General features: G+C 42.7%; 2 protein-coding genes across 2 annotated transcripts in view; one reads left to right on the plus strand and one right to left on the minus strand.

The window, feature by feature from the left end:
- Positions 1 to 20,216, minus strand: part of LOC122543083 (cytosolic purine 5'-nucleotidase-like) — a 128,478-nt gene that overhangs the window by 86,629 nt on the left and 21,633 nt on the right. The window lies entirely within an intron of this gene.
- On the plus strand, positions 113 to 18,440 carry LOC122543082 (sodium-dependent phosphate transporter 1-like). The gene is made up of 11 exons (XM_043681316.2): positions 113 to 332; positions 3,350 to 3,918; positions 4,185 to 4,325; positions 4,976 to 5,061; positions 9,938 to 10,034; positions 10,789 to 10,908; positions 12,058 to 12,354; positions 14,137 to 14,701; positions 16,232 to 16,417; positions 17,280 to 17,364; positions 17,715 to 18,440. Exons 2-11 carry the CDS (start codon positions 3,630 to 3,632, stop codon positions 17,877 to 17,879), a joined length of 2,031 nt encoding a protein of 676 aa, XP_043537251.1. The 5' UTR covers positions 113 to 332; positions 3,350 to 3,629; the 3' UTR covers positions 17,880 to 18,440.

The raw sequence follows: 20,216 nt of genomic DNA on the forward strand, positions 1-20,216 counted from the left end.
TAAAAAGCGTCGTCAACATCCGGGTGGTGGGCCGGCTCTCCGACACGTCAGGACGCCTACAAAAGGCAACGAGGCGGGCGTTCGCGTTAGATGGCGGACAGCTGGTGGCCTGGAGAGAGAGTTTCTTATCGACTCTGATACTCACTTTCGGCGCTGAGAAATATTGGCGGGATTGGAAGCGGCGGGAGGGGAAGACGAGGGACGGGCAATTTAGCCTGCGTTGCGTGAGGCGCCGCATTTCCACACTCGGTCGGATTCGTGAGCCGAGAGCGTGGCTGGGCCCTGCCGGCTCCAACCCCCGACTGAATCCTCGCTTCGAGTCGTTTGAATTGGTGAGTCCGGTTGTGCCGGTCATCAAGGCTCGGCGGGAGGAAGGGAAGCCGAAAGGACGGGGGCTGGCAGAGAGCAGATTATTTCGGTTAGGTCGCTGTACGTGGTGTCCTGTCGCACGCGGGCGCAGCTTATTCCGGAACAATCCGGATGCGGCCAGTCAGCCGTCGCGACGAAGGGGAGGCTCGGACTGGTGTCCAACTGACCAGGAGCGCGCGCCAGGGTATTGCAGGTCTGATGGATATATCTTTTGGTGGGGGGGCGAGCGAGATGGTGAGAAAGGTTTGTGAGGGTCCGGTTCTTGAGTCTGCGCAGAGCAGGGCTCAGGGAGCGGACCGGTGCTGAGTCTGAGCCGAGGTGGCCCGGGATTCACGGGAATGGCGGGGAGAGAGAGAGAGAGAGAGAGAGACACCGTTCGACAGACAAGGACACCATTGACATTGCACCAACTCAGCCCGCCCTCCCCACCCGCCTGGCGTCGGCTGCCCTGCCGGTTGGGGCGTTGCGCCGCATTCATGTTGTCTCGGGAGCGGTCAAGTGGCATGGGGGAGTCTCTCGGGGGCGGGAAGGTGGTTGCGGGGAATGGGGCGGAGGGTCTGGGCGCTAGTGCACCATGGCACCTTTGTGCTGGTCCTTACGGAATGCTCGTTGGGTTGTTCCGAACACATTATTGGGTTTCCCCTTCATTGGTGAGAGAACGGCGGGCGGCAGTCTATTTCCTGTTGACTCTGGACAAACGATTTTTAAAAAAAGAAGGCGCGAAAATGGGATGGCGCTCTCCATTTCAAACAGGAGACTTGAAAACCACAACCGTGCAGTCGATATTCGGGCTCTAATTCATTCCGGCCACTGCGGTCTACACTCGACGTTATAAATATTGATAATGTTTCATCGAACGTCTGATTTCGCGATTAATAAACTTGCGTTAAGATCTGAGTCAAACGAGCTTTCATAGTTGGATGCAACCTGTTAACTATAGGGTTGCATCGTCGAGGGTTGAGTGGTCTGATTTTTCTGCCGAAGCAGTAACATTTTTTGAGGTTTGCTGATATGGACGTGCACCTACTGTTAGAAATCATTGACAACAGTTAGATGTGGATACTCAACAATTCAAAACACCGTCACCTCGCCTTAATTTTTCAATGATCACACTTTTACTGAGGCTGCTTCAGTTCAGCACTTGTTTTGCAAGAAAAATTATGTGGAACGTTTTCGGATGTTTATATATTTTTCAGAGATAAATGCAGTTCGTTGTTACTTTTCAGTTTGTTTCAAGAAGTTTTTTTTTGGAATCACATTAGGTGCAGTTGAGATAGAAATTCGCCATGCAATGGAAACATGGTCATAAGATGAGCTGGAAAAGGGTAGATGAGTGTGTCAATGAATGGTGTCGGATGTCTGAAGGACAAGGCTTTTGAGGGGGAGGGGTGGTCAGGGTGTGTAAAAAGGTAGATGAACCTTGAAGATGAGCTGAGAATCTCTAGCCAATCTCTATTCCAACACAGCCATGGCCAGACACTTTGATGCATGACATTTGGTGGGGAGTTGGCAAAAATTGCCATTTTATGTGCTGAATGTCATTTTTAAAGGTTTGGATTTGCTTGTTGCATTTGTTTTCACCAGTGTTCCTGAGATGCAATAAGCTTGTGTCTTCATTTTTGGTTTCTTTTTTCCCCTGTTAGCCAGTTGTTAATGTTGGTTGTTCTCCCAGTCGTGGTTGCATTGTTGAGGTCTGGAAATGGACTTGGGTCTCATCAGTTTGAGTACATGTAGAGGTCCCACCTGTCGGCTCCTCTGCAAAACCAGAGTCTGCTGGGTCTCAACTAAGCATTCAAAACCTTAAATTATGCCTTTCTGAGGTGAAACCTGTTCTAATGCCCAGCAGCCAGGTGAAATACAGTGTAGAAAAGCGTGAAGTCATGCACTTTGGTAGGAACAATAGAGGTATGGACTATGTTCTAAACTGGGCGTATATTCAGAAATCTGAAGTGCAAAGGGACTTATTGAGATTTGTTCAATGTAAATTTGCAGGTTGTCATGAGTTAGGAAAGTAAATACAATGCTGTCATTTGTCTTAAGACAACTAGAATATAAAGGCAGGCATGTACATCTGAGGCTTCTTAAGACTTTGGTCAGACTGCATTTGGAGCATTGTGAGCCAATTTGGGCTGCATACCACAGGAAAGAAGTTTTGGCCTTGGAGCAGGTCCAGAGGAAGTTATGAGAATGATCCCGGTAATGAAAAGCTTCATAATTGAGCACTCTGGGACTATACTCAATAGAAGGGGGATCTGATTCAAACTTTGAGAATACTGAACGGCCTGGATAGAGTGGTCGTTGGGAAGATGTTTCCAGGGGAAGGATTGATGAGGACTCGAGGGCACAGCCTTAGAGTAAAGGGAGACCCTTAGAACTGAGACAGGGATAAACCTCTTGAGCCAGAGAGTTGTTAATCTGTGGAATTCACTGCTACAGAAGGCTTTGAAGGCCAGGTAATTCTGTATATTTAAAATAGATAAGTTCTTGGTTGCCAAAGGAATTAAAGGAGGGAGTGGGGATAAAGTGGAAACATGGGGTTGAGGAGCATATCATCCATGATTAAATGGCAGAGCAGACTCCATGGGGTCGGATGGTCGAATTTGTGTTCCGATGTATTATGTTGTTTCTACCTGACATGTAAAACTCCAAATTTCCCAGTTTAATAATGACAATGGCATTTAAGGAAACTGTTCCAAAGTTTGTGGATGAAATCTATTTTTCTTCAGTCATGTGACTTTGTGACGCCAGTTTTGGTGGTTTTGAATTCTCTTCACTGATTGTGCTACTGTCGAGTTGGAAAAATACAGTACTGTACTTCAATTATTAGCAGTGAAGTCAGGCTTCATTGTGCAAGTTTCGAAATTGTCACAATCTAATTTGCAGAGAAATGTGTCTTTAAGAGTCTTGATACTGTTCTGATCTTTGGACTTGGGTGACAATGAGTGGTCAAATAATCCATATTTGTTTGCTTTTTCCACAGGATGAAGAACATCCCAAATCTGCTGTATTCGCAATGGATTTCACTTCAATCCTTCTAATTGTTGACTGTTTTAAAAACCCTGCAAGACAGACTGTTAAGCGCAGTGGATAGCAATTACTGCTACACAACACTTGAGTGTAGTGCAGATTAATCTTAAGCTTTTATTTAATCCAGTTATTTATTAGATATCTACATATTTTGTTACCTTATTTTGTATATTTAAGTCAATAGTATTTTTTTAAAACTCCATACCTCTGAAGCATTACAAGCCTGGGTGAGCATGGCGCTAGACGAGTACTTATGGATGGTTGTAGTTGGTTTCATCATTGCATTTATTCTGGCATTTTCTGTGGGAGCAAATGATGTTGCTAATTCATTTGGAACGGCTGTTGGTTCGGGAGTGCTGACGCTTCGAAAAGCCTGCATCTTGGCGACCATCTTTGAGACGGTGGGTTCTGTGTTGCTGGGTGCCAGAGTCAGTGAGACCATCCGTAAAGGAATAATTGATGTGGAGATGTTCAACTCGAGTCAAGAAGTGCTAATGGCTGGATCAGTCAGCTCCATGTTTGGTAAGTAACAAATGGTGGAATTAGCTTTTTTGTGCTCTGTGGTTTCATGTAAAAGCAGGGAAGTTAAGTATTCCATAGGGCTTTTAACAAGATCATTTTGATGTAAATGTACCTGGGTTTTTTTTTCATCAATGTCATTAATTTACTTGCTGTCCTGGATATATCATATTACAGTTGATGAACGTTCTGGGAGTTGATTGAAAGAAAAGGCAGAATCTCTACTGGCAGTGGAATAATGACATGAAATGTATTTTTGTCTTCGACAGGTTCTGCTGTCTGGCAGTTACTGGCTTCATTTTTGAAGCTCCCTATATCTGGTACCCATTGCATTGTGGGTGCTACCGTTGGTTTCTGTTTGGTGGCTGCAGGTGCCCAAGGTGTGAAGTGGCTGGAACTGCTTAAGATAGGTAAATTTGTAATTTTAGCTGATCTGTGGCTGTAAGACCACTTCAGATTTACACCCCATATTGCATCATATTCTTGATGCATAAAACAATATGGCCGATTGTTGACAATAGGACCAACTTAATGTCCTGATTAATTGTGCATGTTATTGTTAATTGTTGAAAGTGAATTATGAGAGACTGACAGATGGAGTGCTTGTGCTGCAAGAACTTGATTTATAGAGTGGGTCAGAGTTCGGCAAGAGTCCTACCCCAATTTTATTTTTGAACACTTTTACTCCAGCAAACTCCTCAAAAAATTCCTGTGATTGCTTCTAACCACTTGAAAATCATTAAATTGATGTTGATGTATTTTAATGAATATATGTTTGAAAAAAATAGTGACGCTTGTTGAATAGTTTTGGAGACTGTCCTTTGTTTGAGCGGTGTATACTCTTATATGGTGTTGGACAGCTTACACATTTGAGTTTACTGAAACATGGACAATGTATTTTTCACAATTTGTTGCTACTTAACATTGCGAAATCACTTGCTGTGGTCACAAAGAACATCCCAGATGAAACCAATATTGAGGTTGCATGCATTTTCAGAATTACTATGTATCTGTGTTGTAACCTTGGTTTTTTTTTTTCTCTCCTCTCCAATTTGGACAGTTGGTTCTTGGTTCATTTCACCACTGCTATCTGGAATCATGTCTGCTGCTGTCTTTTACTTGGTCCGTTTCTTCATTTTACGCAAGGTAGGACAATCTGGAATAACTTTGAGAAGGAATGTGATCTCGTTTGAATTTGGAGCCTATTTCTGTGGTTCGTACAGGGAATTTCAAGAAGAATTGTTTGATTTGAAAATCTAGCTTTGATACTTGCTCAAACATTGCTTCAAACTTGTTTTATTGCTCAGTTGGTGGCTGAAGTGGAACTGAAGAAGTGATACTGTGAGTTGTTTCACTTTGAGTTTGCGTTTTCCTGCTTCAAGTTGAACATGATCCAAGGGTTTGTTTCAGAATGCCTAAAAGTGTTTCGAGGTGAATCCTGTGGAATTTCATGTTCAGAAGAAAATAGCTATGAAAAATGAAGCTGGTTTTTCCTTAATACTTTGGTAAAAATATTTGCTTTGGCACCTGTAAACGTGGTGCAGTACTGGAAAATGTCAGCCATCTGTGTTAACCTATATAATAGTGTTCTTTTTAGTTGTGTTCTGCCTCCGAGCTTACTTTTACAAATCAGGACTCTGCTCACCTTTCGAGGACCCCTTCGCCCCCCTCCAACACACTCCATCCACCTGGACACCCTGTGCTGGCCGATTACCTGTCCTCGACCTCTTCGTTTCTAACTGCCGCCGGGACGTTAATCGCCTCAACCTGTCCAACCCCTCCCATTCACAACGCGTTACCCTCGACTCCCTCTACTCCAATCCCAACCTCACCATCAAGCCAGCGTATAACGGGGTGCAGTGGTAGTCTGGCGCACTGTCCTCTACATCGCTGAAGCCAGACGCCAACTCGAAGACACTTCCTCCTACTGTCCCCTTGACCATGACCCCCCCCGCCACCCCATCACCAAACCATCATCTCCCAGACCACACAGAACCTCATCACCTCAGGAGATCTCCCACTCTCCGCTTCCAATCTCATAGTCAGGGAACCCTGCATTGCCCGGTTCTACCTCCCTTCCCAAGATCCAAAGCCTGGCCGACCCATTGTCTCAGCATGCTCCTGCCCCGCTGAATTTATGTCTGTCTACCTACCTCAACACTGTCGTATCCCCCACCCCCAGTCCAGGAACTCCCCACATAGGTTTGAGACACCACCCATGCCCTCCACCTCCTCCAAGACTTCCGTTTCCCCGGCCCCCAACACCTCACCTTCACCATGGATATCCAATCCCTCTACACCTCCATTCGCCATGACCAAGGCCTCCAAGCCCTCCATTTCTTCCTCTCTCGACATCCCCAACAGTACCCTTCCACCATTCATTTGGCTGACCTCATCCTTAACAATTTCTCCTTCGAATCCTCCCACTTCCTCCAGACCAAAGGGTTAGCCATGGGCACCCGTATGGGCCCCAGCTATACCTGTCTCTTTGCTGGCTACGTAGAACAGTGCATCTTCCGTAGTTGCACTGGCACCAGTCCTCACCTCGTCCTCTGCTACATTGATGACTGCATTAGTGCCACTTCATGCTCCCGTGAGGAGGTTGAGCAATTCATCAACTTCACCAACACATTCAACCATGTCCTTAAATTTACCTGGACCATCTCTGACACCTCCCTCCCCTTCTGGGATCCCTCCATCTCCATTAATGACGATCGACTTGACACCGTCATTTTTTTTTTTACAAACCCACTGACTCCCACAGCTACCTGGATTACATCTCTTCCCATCCTACCTCTTGCAAAAATGCCATCCCATATTTCCAATTCCTCTGCCTCTGCTATATCTGCTCCCAGGAAGACCAGTTCCACCACAGAATACACCAGATGGTCTCCTCCTTTAGACACCGCAATTTCCCAACCCTCCAACTGTTACAAGGACAGAACCCCCTGGTGCTCCCCTTCCACCCTACCAACCTTCGCACAAACCAAATCATCCGACGACATTTCCACCACCTCCAAACGGACCCCACACCAGGGATATATTTCTCTCCCACCCCTTTCTGCCTTCTGCAAAGACCGTTCCCTCCGTGACTACCTGGTCGGGTCCATGCCCCCCCCCCCCCTCCAAATAACCCACCCTCCCGTCCTGGCACCTTCCCCTGCCACCGCAGGAATTGAAAAACTTGCGCCCACACCACCTCCCTCACCTCCATCCAAGGCCCTAAAGGAGCCTTCCACATCCATCAAAGTTTTACTTGACATCCACCCATATCACTTATTGTATCCGTTGCTCCTGATGCGGTCTCCTCCACATTGGGGAGACTGAATGCCTACTAGAAGAGTGCTTCAGAGAACATCTCTGGGACACCCGCACCAATCAACCACACTGCCCAGTGGCCCAACATTTCAACTCCCCCTCCCACTCAGCCGAGGACATGGCGGTCCTGGGCCTCCTTCATCGCTGCTCCCTCACCACCCGACACCTGGTGGAAGAACGTCTCATCTTCTGCCTTGGAACACTTCAACCCAAGGGCATCAATGTGGACTTCAACAGTTTCCTCATTTCCCCTTCCCCTACTTCACCCCAGTTCCAAACTTCCAGCTCAACACTGTCCCCATGACTTGTCCTACCTGCCTATCTTCCTTTCCACCTATCCACCCCAACCTCCTATCTGACCTATCACCTCCATCCCCACCCCCATTCACCTATTGTACTCTATGCTACTTTGCCCCCACCCCCACCCTCCTCTCATTTATCTCTCCACCCTGCAGGCACTCTGCCTGTATTCCTGATGAAGGGCTTTTGCCCAAAACGCTGATTTTCCTTCTCCTCGGATACTGCCTGAACTGCTGTGCTTTTTCCAGCACCACTCTAATCCAGAATCTGGTTTCCAGCATCTGCAGTCATTGTTTTTACTTAGTCTTATAATGCCAGGTGTCCATGGTGAGTTTTAATGTTGCCGTATTCAACAAGGTCACCAAGATATAGGATGATCTATTACATGACAAAATCGTGATTAACAGATTGTGTTGATAGTAGTATCTTGCTCCCATTGTCAAACGCTTTCTTTCAAGCAAAAACACCAATTTCACAGTTTATGAGCAATCTATTGTGATGCTGCTTGCGCATTTCTTTTGTTTGTGACCCTCCATTCTGATTCATAGTTTTGGAATGAAGTTTTATGATTTTGTTCAAAAATCATTTGCACTTTGGTCTTGAAACAGAAAGAAGACTGTTAGTATTTTGATATTAACTTCAGTGGCAGAGTTGCTGCAACAGAACTTGATCACCAGACTAGATAAGAGGCTCAAATTGGCTGTTGATCGTGTTTTGGTCTGTTACAGCTTTGGAGGAGAGTTTGTTGCATATTTCGATATGCAACTTTTGTTACCATTAGTCAAGGATGATGGTTCCTCTGAAGCTCTATCATCTTAGATGTTCGAATTGGATCAGCTGAGATGTTATTTCTGGTTTAAATGAAGAAACTATTTATAGGTTACATTTGCAGTAATCAGCAGCCTAACTTGGAATTACAGCAAGGGTTCTGCAATTACTTAGTTGCAAGAACATGGCTCCTCTCCTTCTCTTGTTGTGACCATCTCCAGTTCGTTAACCGTGAGGAATTCTGCTCCTTTTTCACTCTGATATCATGTGCTAAAACTGTTAATTGCCCTAGTGTTTACATTGATGTATCATTGCAATGTAGCTTCCAGGTTGTCTACATCCTTCATTGGGGGGAATTTGATGATGAAAATTGAATATTTCTCCAGCTGATGGTGAAATGATATTATTGTTTTTGTTTAGAATTCTTTTGAGATAATCATGTTCGACCAAGTGAGCCAGTATATATGATCTATTTGAATTTCAATCAAGATGTTGACAAGGTGTCACACAGGCTGCTAAATAAGACCCCACCGTGTAAGGCATGGTTCAGAGATTACTAACTGGCAAAAGGCATAGTGTGCAGTAAGGGATGGCAGCTGGTGACTAGTGGAGCTTGGGACCACAAATATTCATATCATGTATTCCTGGTTGGGAGGGATTTTTTGCTCCGTTTGCACATGACAGAAAGCTCGATGGAGGGGTAAGTAGTGTTGAGGAAGCAAGGAGGCTTCAGAACAACTTGGACAAGCAAGGAAAGTGGACCAGATAGCAGCAGCTGGATTACCTTTTTAGGAAGTATGAGGTCCTGCAGAAGCAATACAGACATAAACCAGCTGGTAAATGGGCAAGAAATTTGAAGCATAAATGACTTCTGAATCCTCAGTCAGGATTCTCTTGAAGTTTAACAGGTTAAACTTCATTTGGCAGTTAGGAAGGCAAATGCAATGTTCACATTTATTCTGGTCATCTTGAAATAAAAGAGGAGAGAGACTGCTGAAGCTATACAAAGCTGTGGACAGAGTGTATTTGGAGCCTCAGAATGACGGGCTGGTCATGTGAAGAGACATTGAGGACTCTGGGTCTGCACTTGATGGAGTTTAGAAGGATGAGGGAGGATCTGATTGAATGTGACCGGACCTCTCAGTATTTTACTATGCTTAAATAAGGAGAAGATGCTTCAATGAGAAGGAGAGACTAGAACTAAGTGCACAGCCTCGGAATGAAGGGATGATCTGTCAGAACGGAGATGAGGAATTTCTTCAGCCAGAGGGTAGTTAATCTCAAAGTCATGGCTACAAAGGGACACCGGATGCCATGTTGTGGATGATGAATAAGACAGATTGACTGACTGGTTCTTTGTTAGTCAGGAGTTTCAGGCTTTAAGAGTGGTTTTGAAAACAAGTATGATTACATGGTACTGCAGAAGCAAGGGGCTGCATTCTTTTTCTGTATATTGTGATCTTACATCTATTGGCCTTTTCAGTGGTTTCCAGGAGCTGTATGCGGCATTAACGTTGCCACTTCTGATCAGGAAGAAAAAATCTGGCCAGATTGACTGCTTATTTTAGGTTTTAGTTGAAGAAAAATTGGTTTGAAGACAAACTTTTTCTTATTTTGCTGATGTGAAATTTTGCAGGCTGACCCAGTGCCAAATGGACTTCGAGCCCTGCCTGTCTTCTATGCCTGTACAATTGTGATCAATCTTTTCTCGATCTTGTACACAGGAGCACCTCGTAAGTATCAACAAATGGAAATTCGAGATTCCTTCTTTTAAGAGTATTTGGACATGTGCGTAAATGTGTGTCAGCTTGTATTCAGCCGTAAGGTTGAACAGGAAGGGTTTGGTTACAGAGAATCTCCAACATGCTTGGGTGAATTAGAAGCTTTGTCAATTGTGTTTCGAATCAAGTACTATTATTGCTTCATTTGATGTTTAAGTCTGTGGTCATAATTTAAAAAGTAGTCGGTGAGGAATATTGGACGCGTTTGCTGTTGATATGCTGTTAAATATGGCTATTTTAAGACTGGGTCAATGCAGTAATATCAGGTTGTTAGCTTTCAAGCCATTGGAATGGAGAACGTAACATTTCCAGTTACTTTTAGTTAACTACAAGAGTATGGGTCAGGAATGGATTTGCATATTAGTAGCTTCCTAGCTTTGTAATTTCCTTCGACAATTTTGTACAGAGACAGAAAATTGCAATGGTCCTCAGAGTTGTTTCTGATTTCCATTGTGGTGTTGGCTTTTGGAAATGGAGGCTTCCTTCAGATGTTGCTAAGACTATAATTTTGTCTGCTAGTAACGATAGGATTGGGTTGGTTATTTTTAGTCCCAAGGTTTTTTCTGGTGCCCATGCAAGTTGACAAGATCTTAAGTTTTTACTGACTAGAGTTGGTAATATTTCCTTGCACCGTTGTTAAGCTTTCAGATTATACTGCGTAGACATGCTTATCTTGTTTTGTAAAGTGTGTGTTTTCTCTTGCTAGTATTGGGATTTGATCGAATTCCATTTTGGGGTACCGTGCTGATTACAGTGGGGAGTGGTCTGATCTGTGCACTCTTCATTTGGTTCATCGTCTGTCCCAGAATGAAGAGAAAAATCGAAAGTAAGTGAAATTTACAGACTTCCACAGTGAGCTTTCAGGTGAGTGTGCCAAGACATGAAATAAAGGATCATGGACACTAGTTTATTCAGTTTCTGAATATATAAATTAAAATGGGGTATTAGAGCATAGATAACTGATGTTTGTTCAATGGAGTTAATATTTTCCATTTTAATAAGAGCAAAATAATTCTTTTATGGTCATTAATATTTTGCTGTGGTCAGCACTATCGCTTATTTGCAGAAAGGATTGCACTGGACGTGAACAGTCTTTACCTCCCTTCTCCCACCACACTTTTGTGCTCACTCCCTTGCCTGCTCTGAGAAGCTGGGAAACGTATTTAAGAGTTGGCCTTCAATTTTTTTTTAAGCAACTACGGTCGATACGTTCACCTAAGGTTAATGTGCTGAAGAAGGCCGCTGTAGTTACTATGATGTAATTTGGTTGCTTTTGACCAAGCACTGAATATTTGATTTTGCCTGTATTTGACACTGAAGGGAAGGAACTGAGGTGCACATGGAATTGGCATTTGTTGAGGCTTCAGTGAAGTAACATAGCGACTTGTCTTCATCAATCCCTGAATTGTCACTGAGTTAAAACTAGCAGGATGCAAGTTGCTTGGAAGTGAAGTTGACTGACAAGTCAAACTTTGAATTTGTTGAATTTGGGAAGATGCATATTTTAACTTGTTGCTTTGTGTACAAATATCACAATACTGACAGAAAATAGAATTGTTGAAAATGTTTAAATCTTAGTTTGATTGGTCATTGATTGCAAATGGAGTACTGGTATGACTGCAGAGATGCCTTGGTTGAGGGAACTCAAATTGTGGAACTTTGAGTGAAAGTAGTCTGGTGTCAAGCTTTCAACTGTTAAGATTGGTTTCTGTGCAATCTTGCCTGTTTCCCAAACCATTTTAATGGGTTGCTCATTATGTGCCTGAAGTTATGGAATAAAGGATGTATTGTTGAGTATGTCACCGAGATGGTATGACATTTTTTTCCATAAGAAATTAATGAGCAATTGGACAAAATAAATTCAATGAGGTCTGAAGTGGGAACACCAAAATTATTGTTGTGATTGCTCAAGTCTCCATCTTTAATTTTGAAGTCTGAAGATTTTCTGTTGTGTTTTGACATTTCCTGTCAACAGGAGAGATGAAAGTCTGTGCTGGACATAGCACTGTGATGGATAAGAAAAATGATGATTACTATTCAGTGTCCAAAGATGAGGTGGAAGAGCCCCACTTGAAGGCTCTGCTGACGGATGCAGCATCTGAAATGAAGACTCCCCTAACGGATGGGATTTCAGTTGTTGTACCATCCAAGCAGAACCTTGAGAAGCCAAATACAAGAATTGCTTTTATCGGAGACTCTACAGAAGATGTAAGCAAAGAGCATGTATCCACTGGAGAGCTGAAGGAAACAAACATAGATCACGTCATCAATGGTAAGCTGTTGAATCAATCTTTCCAAAAAAATGGATATCTATTAGGGATCAGACCAGACCCCCTTCAAATATATAAAAGACCTTGTCTGGACCCTTTCGCTTTTTGTTTTGAAGGTGCTGAGTTCCAGATGTAATTTGATTGGACTGCTGCTTGGTTTTAAGCAAAACACACTTCTTCCCCCAGTAAAACTTCGTACAAAGAATTTGTAATAACTTCAATGCAATTGGAAAACTTAACAGAATAATTGTTTAGTAGTATAATAATCTGTTATGGACCAGGCCAGACACCCTCAAAACATTTCAAGAAAGTAGCCAGGATGCGAACTTTCGCTAGTTTTAAGCAGGTGCACAGTGGATATTCCAGGAGGGATGCAGCTGCTCAAACCATGTAGTTTTAAACAACAGAATTTCATTCTATGATTACAGAATGAAACACAAACAAGGGAGAACAGAATACCTTAACCTGTCCAAAAACCCAATATGATGCTGTTGAAAATAATTGCAACACTCTCCATAACATCCCTTGGCACATGAGATAAAATAAAATGCGGGGCCTTAGGAGAGAAGTCAGTGACAGAAGGTCAGCATAGACCTGCTTCTCTTGGATCCAGCACTACCATTCTGAAACCAATTCCAGACTTTATAGAGTCTGTCTTTTACAATCTCTTTGGGCGCGGGGGGAGAAAAGCGAAAGGACAACATAACCTTGTTAAAGGAGTAGCTTTGTCACAACAAAGGTTCCAAGATAATATCACACAAACACCCCCTTGGCCAAGGCAAATTGAGTAAATTAGTCTCTCATGCAATGTTTCCTCAGTCCGGGAGGAAGATACTTCAAAACAAAATTGTCAGAACTGAAACTTTTTGCTACAGCCAACACAGATGAAGCAGTTTCCATAGCCAACTTTAAAAGCCCACAACTGAAAACTAAATTCAGACCCTGATTTTGTGGGAGTCTGACTCCATCTATTCATGCTGCTTCTATTGTTTTATTTGGGGGGGGGACCCACGGTGTCACAAGCTGTTTAGTTCATTGGCTTGACAGCTGGCCCAAAACATGTTAGAACTTTTCAAACGTTTGAACCATATACCAACTTTGTTTGGTTCGGTACAATGCTACTTGCTGTTCTAAAAGTCTGAGTTGGTGATTCTTTACTGTTGATTAACTACTCACATGGGTTTTGAAATGTAACTTGTCATCCATGTGACTGTGAATTTATGCACCAAATACCAGTTTTTGTGTGGTGGCAATAATTTTTTTAACCACTGGATTTGTAAAGGTGTTTTTGAGATCATTTCAACCCGGCCCACCAAGAAGTTTTCAATTCCTTCTTGGTAAGCACTTTCTTTGAGAGTTTTGATGAACCGGTCTTGCGTTGTTGGCACACAGTTTCTGCATTATGGAACTGCACTTGGGCACATGGCTTTTTCAAATGGATAAGTTTGTTTGAATGCAGAATATGCACAAAACATAGACTCCATGTTCTGATCAGGCACAAATAAAATTCTGAGTAATCATTTTAAAATCAATTACAGCATTGTTTACCCACAAACTTGTTTTATAATACTTGCCAATTGTTTCAAAATGTGAGCTGAGATGATGCAGTAAATCAAATGTGCATGTTGTATCATAAACCTGTTGAGGATGTTGTTAAATATTAGTGGAGCAGGTGGGATTTGAACCCAAGCATCCTCTTCCACAGGAAGGAACAGTACCACAATGCCCAAGTTTAGACATATGTGAAGGAAGCATTGCTCATGTTTCAATGATTTGTGTTTTAGGGACCATGCAATTTGGGAACAATCATGTACAATTTAACCAAGTTCTTGGAAGTCAGACCAGCAGCAATGGCTATAGTGGTCACTACCATACTGTGCACAAGGATTCAGGACTGTACAAAGAACTTCTCCACAAGTTGCACTTAGCTAAAATGATCGATTGTGCTGGGGACTCGAATGAAGCAAGCAGCAGGCCGCTTCGTCGTAACAACAGCTACACGTGTTACACAATGGCAATCTGTGGCATGCCCCTTGATTCTTTCAAGCCCAAAGAAGGAGAAGCAAAGGCTGAAGAAATGGAAAAACTGACCGCATCTGGCATGGAACCGAAAAAACGTATCAGACAAGACAGTTACAGTAGCTATTGCAATGCCATGGCTGATTGCAACACAGGTGCTGGTGATGGAGCTGTGAAGCCTGAAATTGATCTAGGAGATCGCAAGTGCAGCGATGGCTCAGTGGAGGAATGGAGTGAGCAGGAAAAGCCTGAAGTTTCATTATTGTTTCAGTTTTTGCAGATCCTGACTGCCTGCTTTGGCTCCTTTGCCCATGGTGGCAATGACGTCAGGTGAGTAATGATGGGATTATAACAACTCAACAACAGTGTTTTTTAGGTTTCCATTCAGTGTCTTGTGCTTTTATGTGGGAAACAACTGTGATTGTACAAAAATCATGCATGTCTTTTCCCCATGAAAAGCCAAACCACTCTAAGGCCTGAGCAAGGGATGAACCTTGTGGCTGGTTCAGTCAGGTTAACTTGGGTTAATACAGTCTTTTTTTTTTGTAAATGTAGGAGAAAAGGCTGTCAATGTTGCACGAGAGTAATTAGGTTTGCTTCAGTGGGAGAACCATTGGGATAGATGGTCTGAATTGAAAATGTAAGGTTTGTGTCATGATTAAGTACAAAAGGACAAGGGTTGGGCAAGGCAGTTTTGGAGCTTTTGAGTCTTCAAGTTCATCAAACCTTATAATAATGGTGCAACAATGAACATTAAATTGGCTTATCAGACCAGCTTGTTGCTTGGGCTATACTATGGTTGGAAGCAGACTGAAAGACTTGGATAGGCCAGTCACAACACAAGCATACATGGAACGGGATGTTGTAATCGAGAGGTTTACTGTTGGGCTCGAGGAGTTGAACGATACTGAAGTGGTAACTTGAGAATTGGAGGGCTGAAGGTTAATAGTGGATTGTGTGATCACGTGGACAGGTGCAAACTGTCAAAATTCTGGCAACCTTTTAGTTTAGAAAAAAGATGTCATTGAATCGAAATACTTCACGTGCTGAGGTTCTGTCTTGTTGGAGAGACTAAAACAAGTGGCTGCTTTAGAAAAATATTTCTGCAGACAGATACCCAAAAGAACCTTGGTTTCCCTCCAGTTGATCTGTTAGACTTACTGATTTACTGATTGATAAGGCGGTTTGATTTATGCAAGTGGAGGGGCAGGGAAAGAGGTGCAAAGACGAAAAACAACATCCTGGAGTTCATATGACAAGATCAGGTGGTATGGTGGCTCAGGGGTTAGCACTGCTGCTTCGCAGCACCAGGTCCCAGGTTGAATTTCAGCCTCTGATGACTGCCTGTGTGGATTTTGAACATTATCCCTTTGTCTGTGTGGGTTTCCTCTGGGTGCTCTGGTTTCCTCCCACGCACCAAAGATGTGAAGGTCAGGTGAATTGGCCATGTTAAATTGCCCATCATGTTAGGTGTATTAGTTGGGGGGTGGGGTTGGTGTGGACTTGTTGGGCCAAAGAGCCTGTTTCCACACTGTAGGGAATCAAATCGCATCAAAACATGACCCATGATTCTATTTAATGGTAGAGGTGGCTTGAAGGGCTTCACTTCTTGGTTCTGTGATAGAGTAAAAACATGGAATGTGAAGACACTTTCATGGGTGCACAGTGTCCTGGGATTTGGAGTAAAAGAGGATCAATGTCAAATAACATGGAGGCTGTACTTCGTGGAACTAATGTTTAATGGTCTACAATTTCTCCTGCTAGGACTAATGTGATGAGTTGTCAAATAGAACTCAATGTCTGTGTTATACACTTGTTTTCTTTGCATGTAGCTCATAAGTCTATTCCTTTGTTCTTCAGCAATGCAATTGGTCCTTTGGTTGCACTGTGGGTTGTTTACTACACAGGCAATGTGAATTCAAAGATGGAAACTCCAATCTGGCTTCTCCTGTATGGAGGTGTGGGTATATGTCTTGGTCTGTGGGTCTGGGGCCGGAGAGTGATTCAGACAATGGGCAAGGATCTGACACCAATTACTCCCTCAAGGTAAACTTTCCTGTCTTGAAATTATATTTGTTTATTTTCCAATGCAGTACACAGAATGTTAAGTTTATTGACATGACTGCTCAGATTGCATCAATGGTTTTTAAACGTCAGGTCAAGTGAAATTGCTCCGTCTCTTGATGTACAAATTTGGTGTGCAATATAGATGCTCAAACATGTACTGCATAATGTAGGTTTGATGTTACTGAACTACTTGAGATGGATGGTGACACAAACTCCATATTTCAGGAATTCAGTATATGTTTTGAATACTGTAGCATCAATTGTAAGTGAGTAATGACATGTCCTTCTAATTGATCAGTATTTTTGAGTAAACGGAGCGTTAAATGCCCATTAGTTTTTGGAGTATTTAATGCTGTGGTTGAACACAGGTGGAGCCTCTTGTTGAGCAGATTTAAATTCATAGTACTCTTACATTGACAGTTAATGCCTTGTTGGCAGCAATCTTGGATGAAAATCTGTTCTCGTTTTAGTGCTGTTCTCCCTTTTGAGGGAATTTACCTAACTGCAGATTTTTTTTTTGTGTTTGGATGAGGTGAGACCACATACTTGGTTAAATTCTTCATCCCAGCATTTGTGATTGAAGTGCTGTGCCATTGTTTGATCAAGAGAAGGAATTTGAATTTGAGAGGAACCTCGATTATCCAGCATTCAATTATCTGAATATCAGATTATCTAGCAAGATCACAAGCTCCTGATGCTTGCTAAATGGTTATACAGCATTCAATTATCTGGAATTCGATTAACCAACTGTGTCCTTTGGAGAATCGAGGTTCCTCTGTATGTATGTTATTCATTGTGTGGATGGGGAGAGCAGGTTAAAACTACATTTACTTTTCTACAGTGGCTTCAGTATTGAATTGGCCTCTGCTTTGACTGTGGTGGTTGCTTCAAATGTTGGTCTTCCGGTCAGTACAACACATTGTAAGGTAAGTTTCTTTATTGAGCCCATATGATCCCATACCATAATTTGCAGCATCAATCTGGAGAGAATGGATACAAAATGTAAAACTGAGCTTGCAGTCAAAATTACGGCTTTGGCACGGAACTAGGCTAAATTTGAACACTAGTCGAGTAGGTCACATTGTTACACCGTGATACATATGGACAATTATTACTGTGGCTTTTCAAGCACCATTGTGATTCTTTATGATCAGTCCAGCACTTCACAATCAAACTTGGAACTGTTTTTAGCTGTCATGGTCAGATAGAATTGAAGATAATGTGTTAACACTTGAATCAGTAAATCTAAGGTCGTTGCAAACTTTTTCTTGTGCAGGTTGGCTCTGTTGTAGCTGTTGGCTGGATGCGTGCCAAGAAAGCTGTTGACTGGCGTCTCTTCAGAAACATCTTCATGGCTTGGTTTGTCACAGTCCCAATCTCTGGGCTTATTAGTGCTGCCATTATGGCTTTATTCAGGTTTGTGATCTTAAAAAAGTGCTGAAGAACTGCCTAAGCACCATCTATATTCAGGGCAGTGTTGCTGTGGTTATGCCCATGAGCTTCTTTTGAGAATTCATTCGGGTCATTGAGTTCTGTAAAATGGAAGTCAAAGCCATCACTTCGATCTTCAAGACATCAGTATACATTTGAATAGAGTCCAACATGACTGTGTAGTAGAAATGACTTTGTTTCTTTTTTTTGTCCTTGACTTTGTGCAAAGTACTTTGAACTTGAGAACCATTGTCAATTTCTTTTTGTATAGTAAATTCATAATTGCATGTTTTTAATTAAAAAGGCGTACTGCAATTTAATACTGTGAACTATGAACTGGAGAAGCTTCTTTGACATCTGATACTTGAAATAAGTATGCATAAAGCACTGAAGTTGTAACTGACCCACTTGTATGTCCACTTGAAGCAATATCAAGGTACCAAAGAGTGAGGCAATCAAGTGGAAACTTCAAACTTGTAGTTCTTTAAGTCTTCCATTTTGAACCTGGCATACTGGAGAAACATCCATGTGTAATTTAAGTTAGATGTTAAATAAAGGTTAGCACGCCTTGCATGACTTGGATTTTGTTTTCTTTTTGTTTGATGCCAAGTTGAGGTCATTGATGTTGAGTAGGTAGTTAAGTGGTATTGGTAACAAGGTGCCCATGGATAACAGGAAATGATGATCCATGTGGACACTTGGTCAGATTTCTAAATTAACATTAAGTGCAACATGCTGCTTTTAAGGTTACTCCAGCTGTTCAAGTTCAGTCTTGGAGGCAGTTGGAGAATTGATACTCAGATTAGTGGGATCCAGGTGGTAGTTTGGACACTGCTATACACAGGTTATAAATTGTGTGAAATGTTCAACTGCAGTCACAAACGTTTTGTTGTGTCGTGACTGCAGCAGAGATCTGAATCTGGCAGGGATGTTCAGAGGAGTTAGGTGTAAAATGAATTTGGGTGAGATAAACAAGAAAGGTAAGCAGACACTTCGATCGTTTGTCAGTCCCCCAACCAGAGTGGTCAAATGGTTATAAGTATGTTGCTGGAAAAGCGCAGGAGGTCAGGCAGCATCCAAGGAACAGGAGAATCGACGTTTCGGGAAACCTTCAGGATTCCGGAAGAAGGGCTTATGCTCTGATCTCCAGCATCTGCATCTCCAGCATTTTCAGCTCTGATCTCCAGCATCTGCAGTCCTCACTTTTTCTCCCCAAATGGTTATAAGTAGCCTTGAATTAGACTTTAAGAAGTTATCTGGTGTAACACAGCCTGTTTCCTTGTAATCGGTGACAATTAGTGTTTGACCCCTGTTCAGATATCAGTCGAGCGATTTAGTGTGAAACTGACCTTGAGTTAAGAAAAGAACATTTGGGATGCAAATCTTAAAATTCATGTAATGTTAGCAGAGAAGCAGTGGCAGAAAAAGGAGGTAAATTACAATCTGTTAAATCAATAGATTACATATTTGAGCATTTGCAACGAGAATTCGATCTCACTGAAGGCAAATGCACAAAGGCACGAATGACTTTGTGCATGTCCACCTGAACATTAAGGTAGAAGGACTGGTTTAACAAGCCTTAAGGAATTCTTGCCGCCTTCAGCTGAGACGCAAGTATCCTTGCAGAGACAAAATAAAACATCAGTTAAAACAAAGTGAGAATGAGGGAGGTGACTGAAAGGGAGATGTACCAGGGTATTGCCTGAGCCAGTGCGTCAGCTTTGCAGAAAGATTGGACAGAACAGAGGAGGTTTGAGAAGCAATATGAGCTAAGTACAAAGGAAAACAATTGCCCAACAGATGAATCAATGAGGTGGGGATCGACCTTAAATGTAAGGATGAGGTGGTTAATCAGAAGCCTGATAATGCAGATAGTGGCCATCCTGCCCAACAGATCTGTTCTGACTCTTCAAAGGGCATCCCAGCCACAGCTGCACTCACCACCCCACACTGTCCCTGGAAGCTGACTGTTACCATTATGGCCAATCCACCTGCCCTGCACATCTTTGGACTGAGGAAACCCACACAGACAGGTAAAACTTAGAAACTCAAGACAGAGCCACACACATGGCACCAATTGAGACAGCAATGTTAACCACTATACCAACATGCCATTTACTGGTCAAGGGATGTAAGGATTTTCTTTTTGTACTCAAAGTAGTGGGAATCAGGAACTCTGTCTGAGTGGGAAAAGCAAAAGTCCTCAACATTTAAGTATTGAGATGTATACTTGCAATGCTCAGGCACCAAAGGCTATGAGCCAAGTAATGGAAGATGTGATCATATTAGGTAGGTTCTTGGTTTTGACCAGTTCAGATGCAGAGCCTCTTTCTGTGCTGCAGTTTCT

The sequence above is a fragment of the Chiloscyllium plagiosum genome, unplaced genomic scaffold (genome assembly GCF_037043375.1).
Source record: "Chiloscyllium plagiosum isolate Xiang-an unplaced genomic scaffold, Cpla_swu_hap1 HiC_scaffold_48, whole genome shotgun sequence".
Taxonomy (NCBI): domain Eukaryota; kingdom Metazoa; phylum Chordata; class Chondrichthyes; order Orectolobiformes; family Hemiscylliidae; genus Chiloscyllium; species Chiloscyllium plagiosum.

Bases quoted from the DNA above. Each gene is read 5' to 3' on its own strand.
- LOC122543082 (XM_043681316.2), top strand. From the start codon at position 3,630: ATGGCGCTAGACGAGTACTTATGGATGGTTGTAGTTGGTTTCATCATT. The intron at 4,326-4,975 runs GTAAATTTGTAA...CAATTTGGACAG, and splicing joins GCTGGAACTGCTTAAGATAG to TTGGTTCTTGGTTCATTTCA. The intron at 17,365-17,714 runs GTAAGTTTCTTT...TTTCTTGTGCAG, and splicing joins TCAGTACAACACATTGTAAG to GTTGGCTCTGTTGTAGCTGT.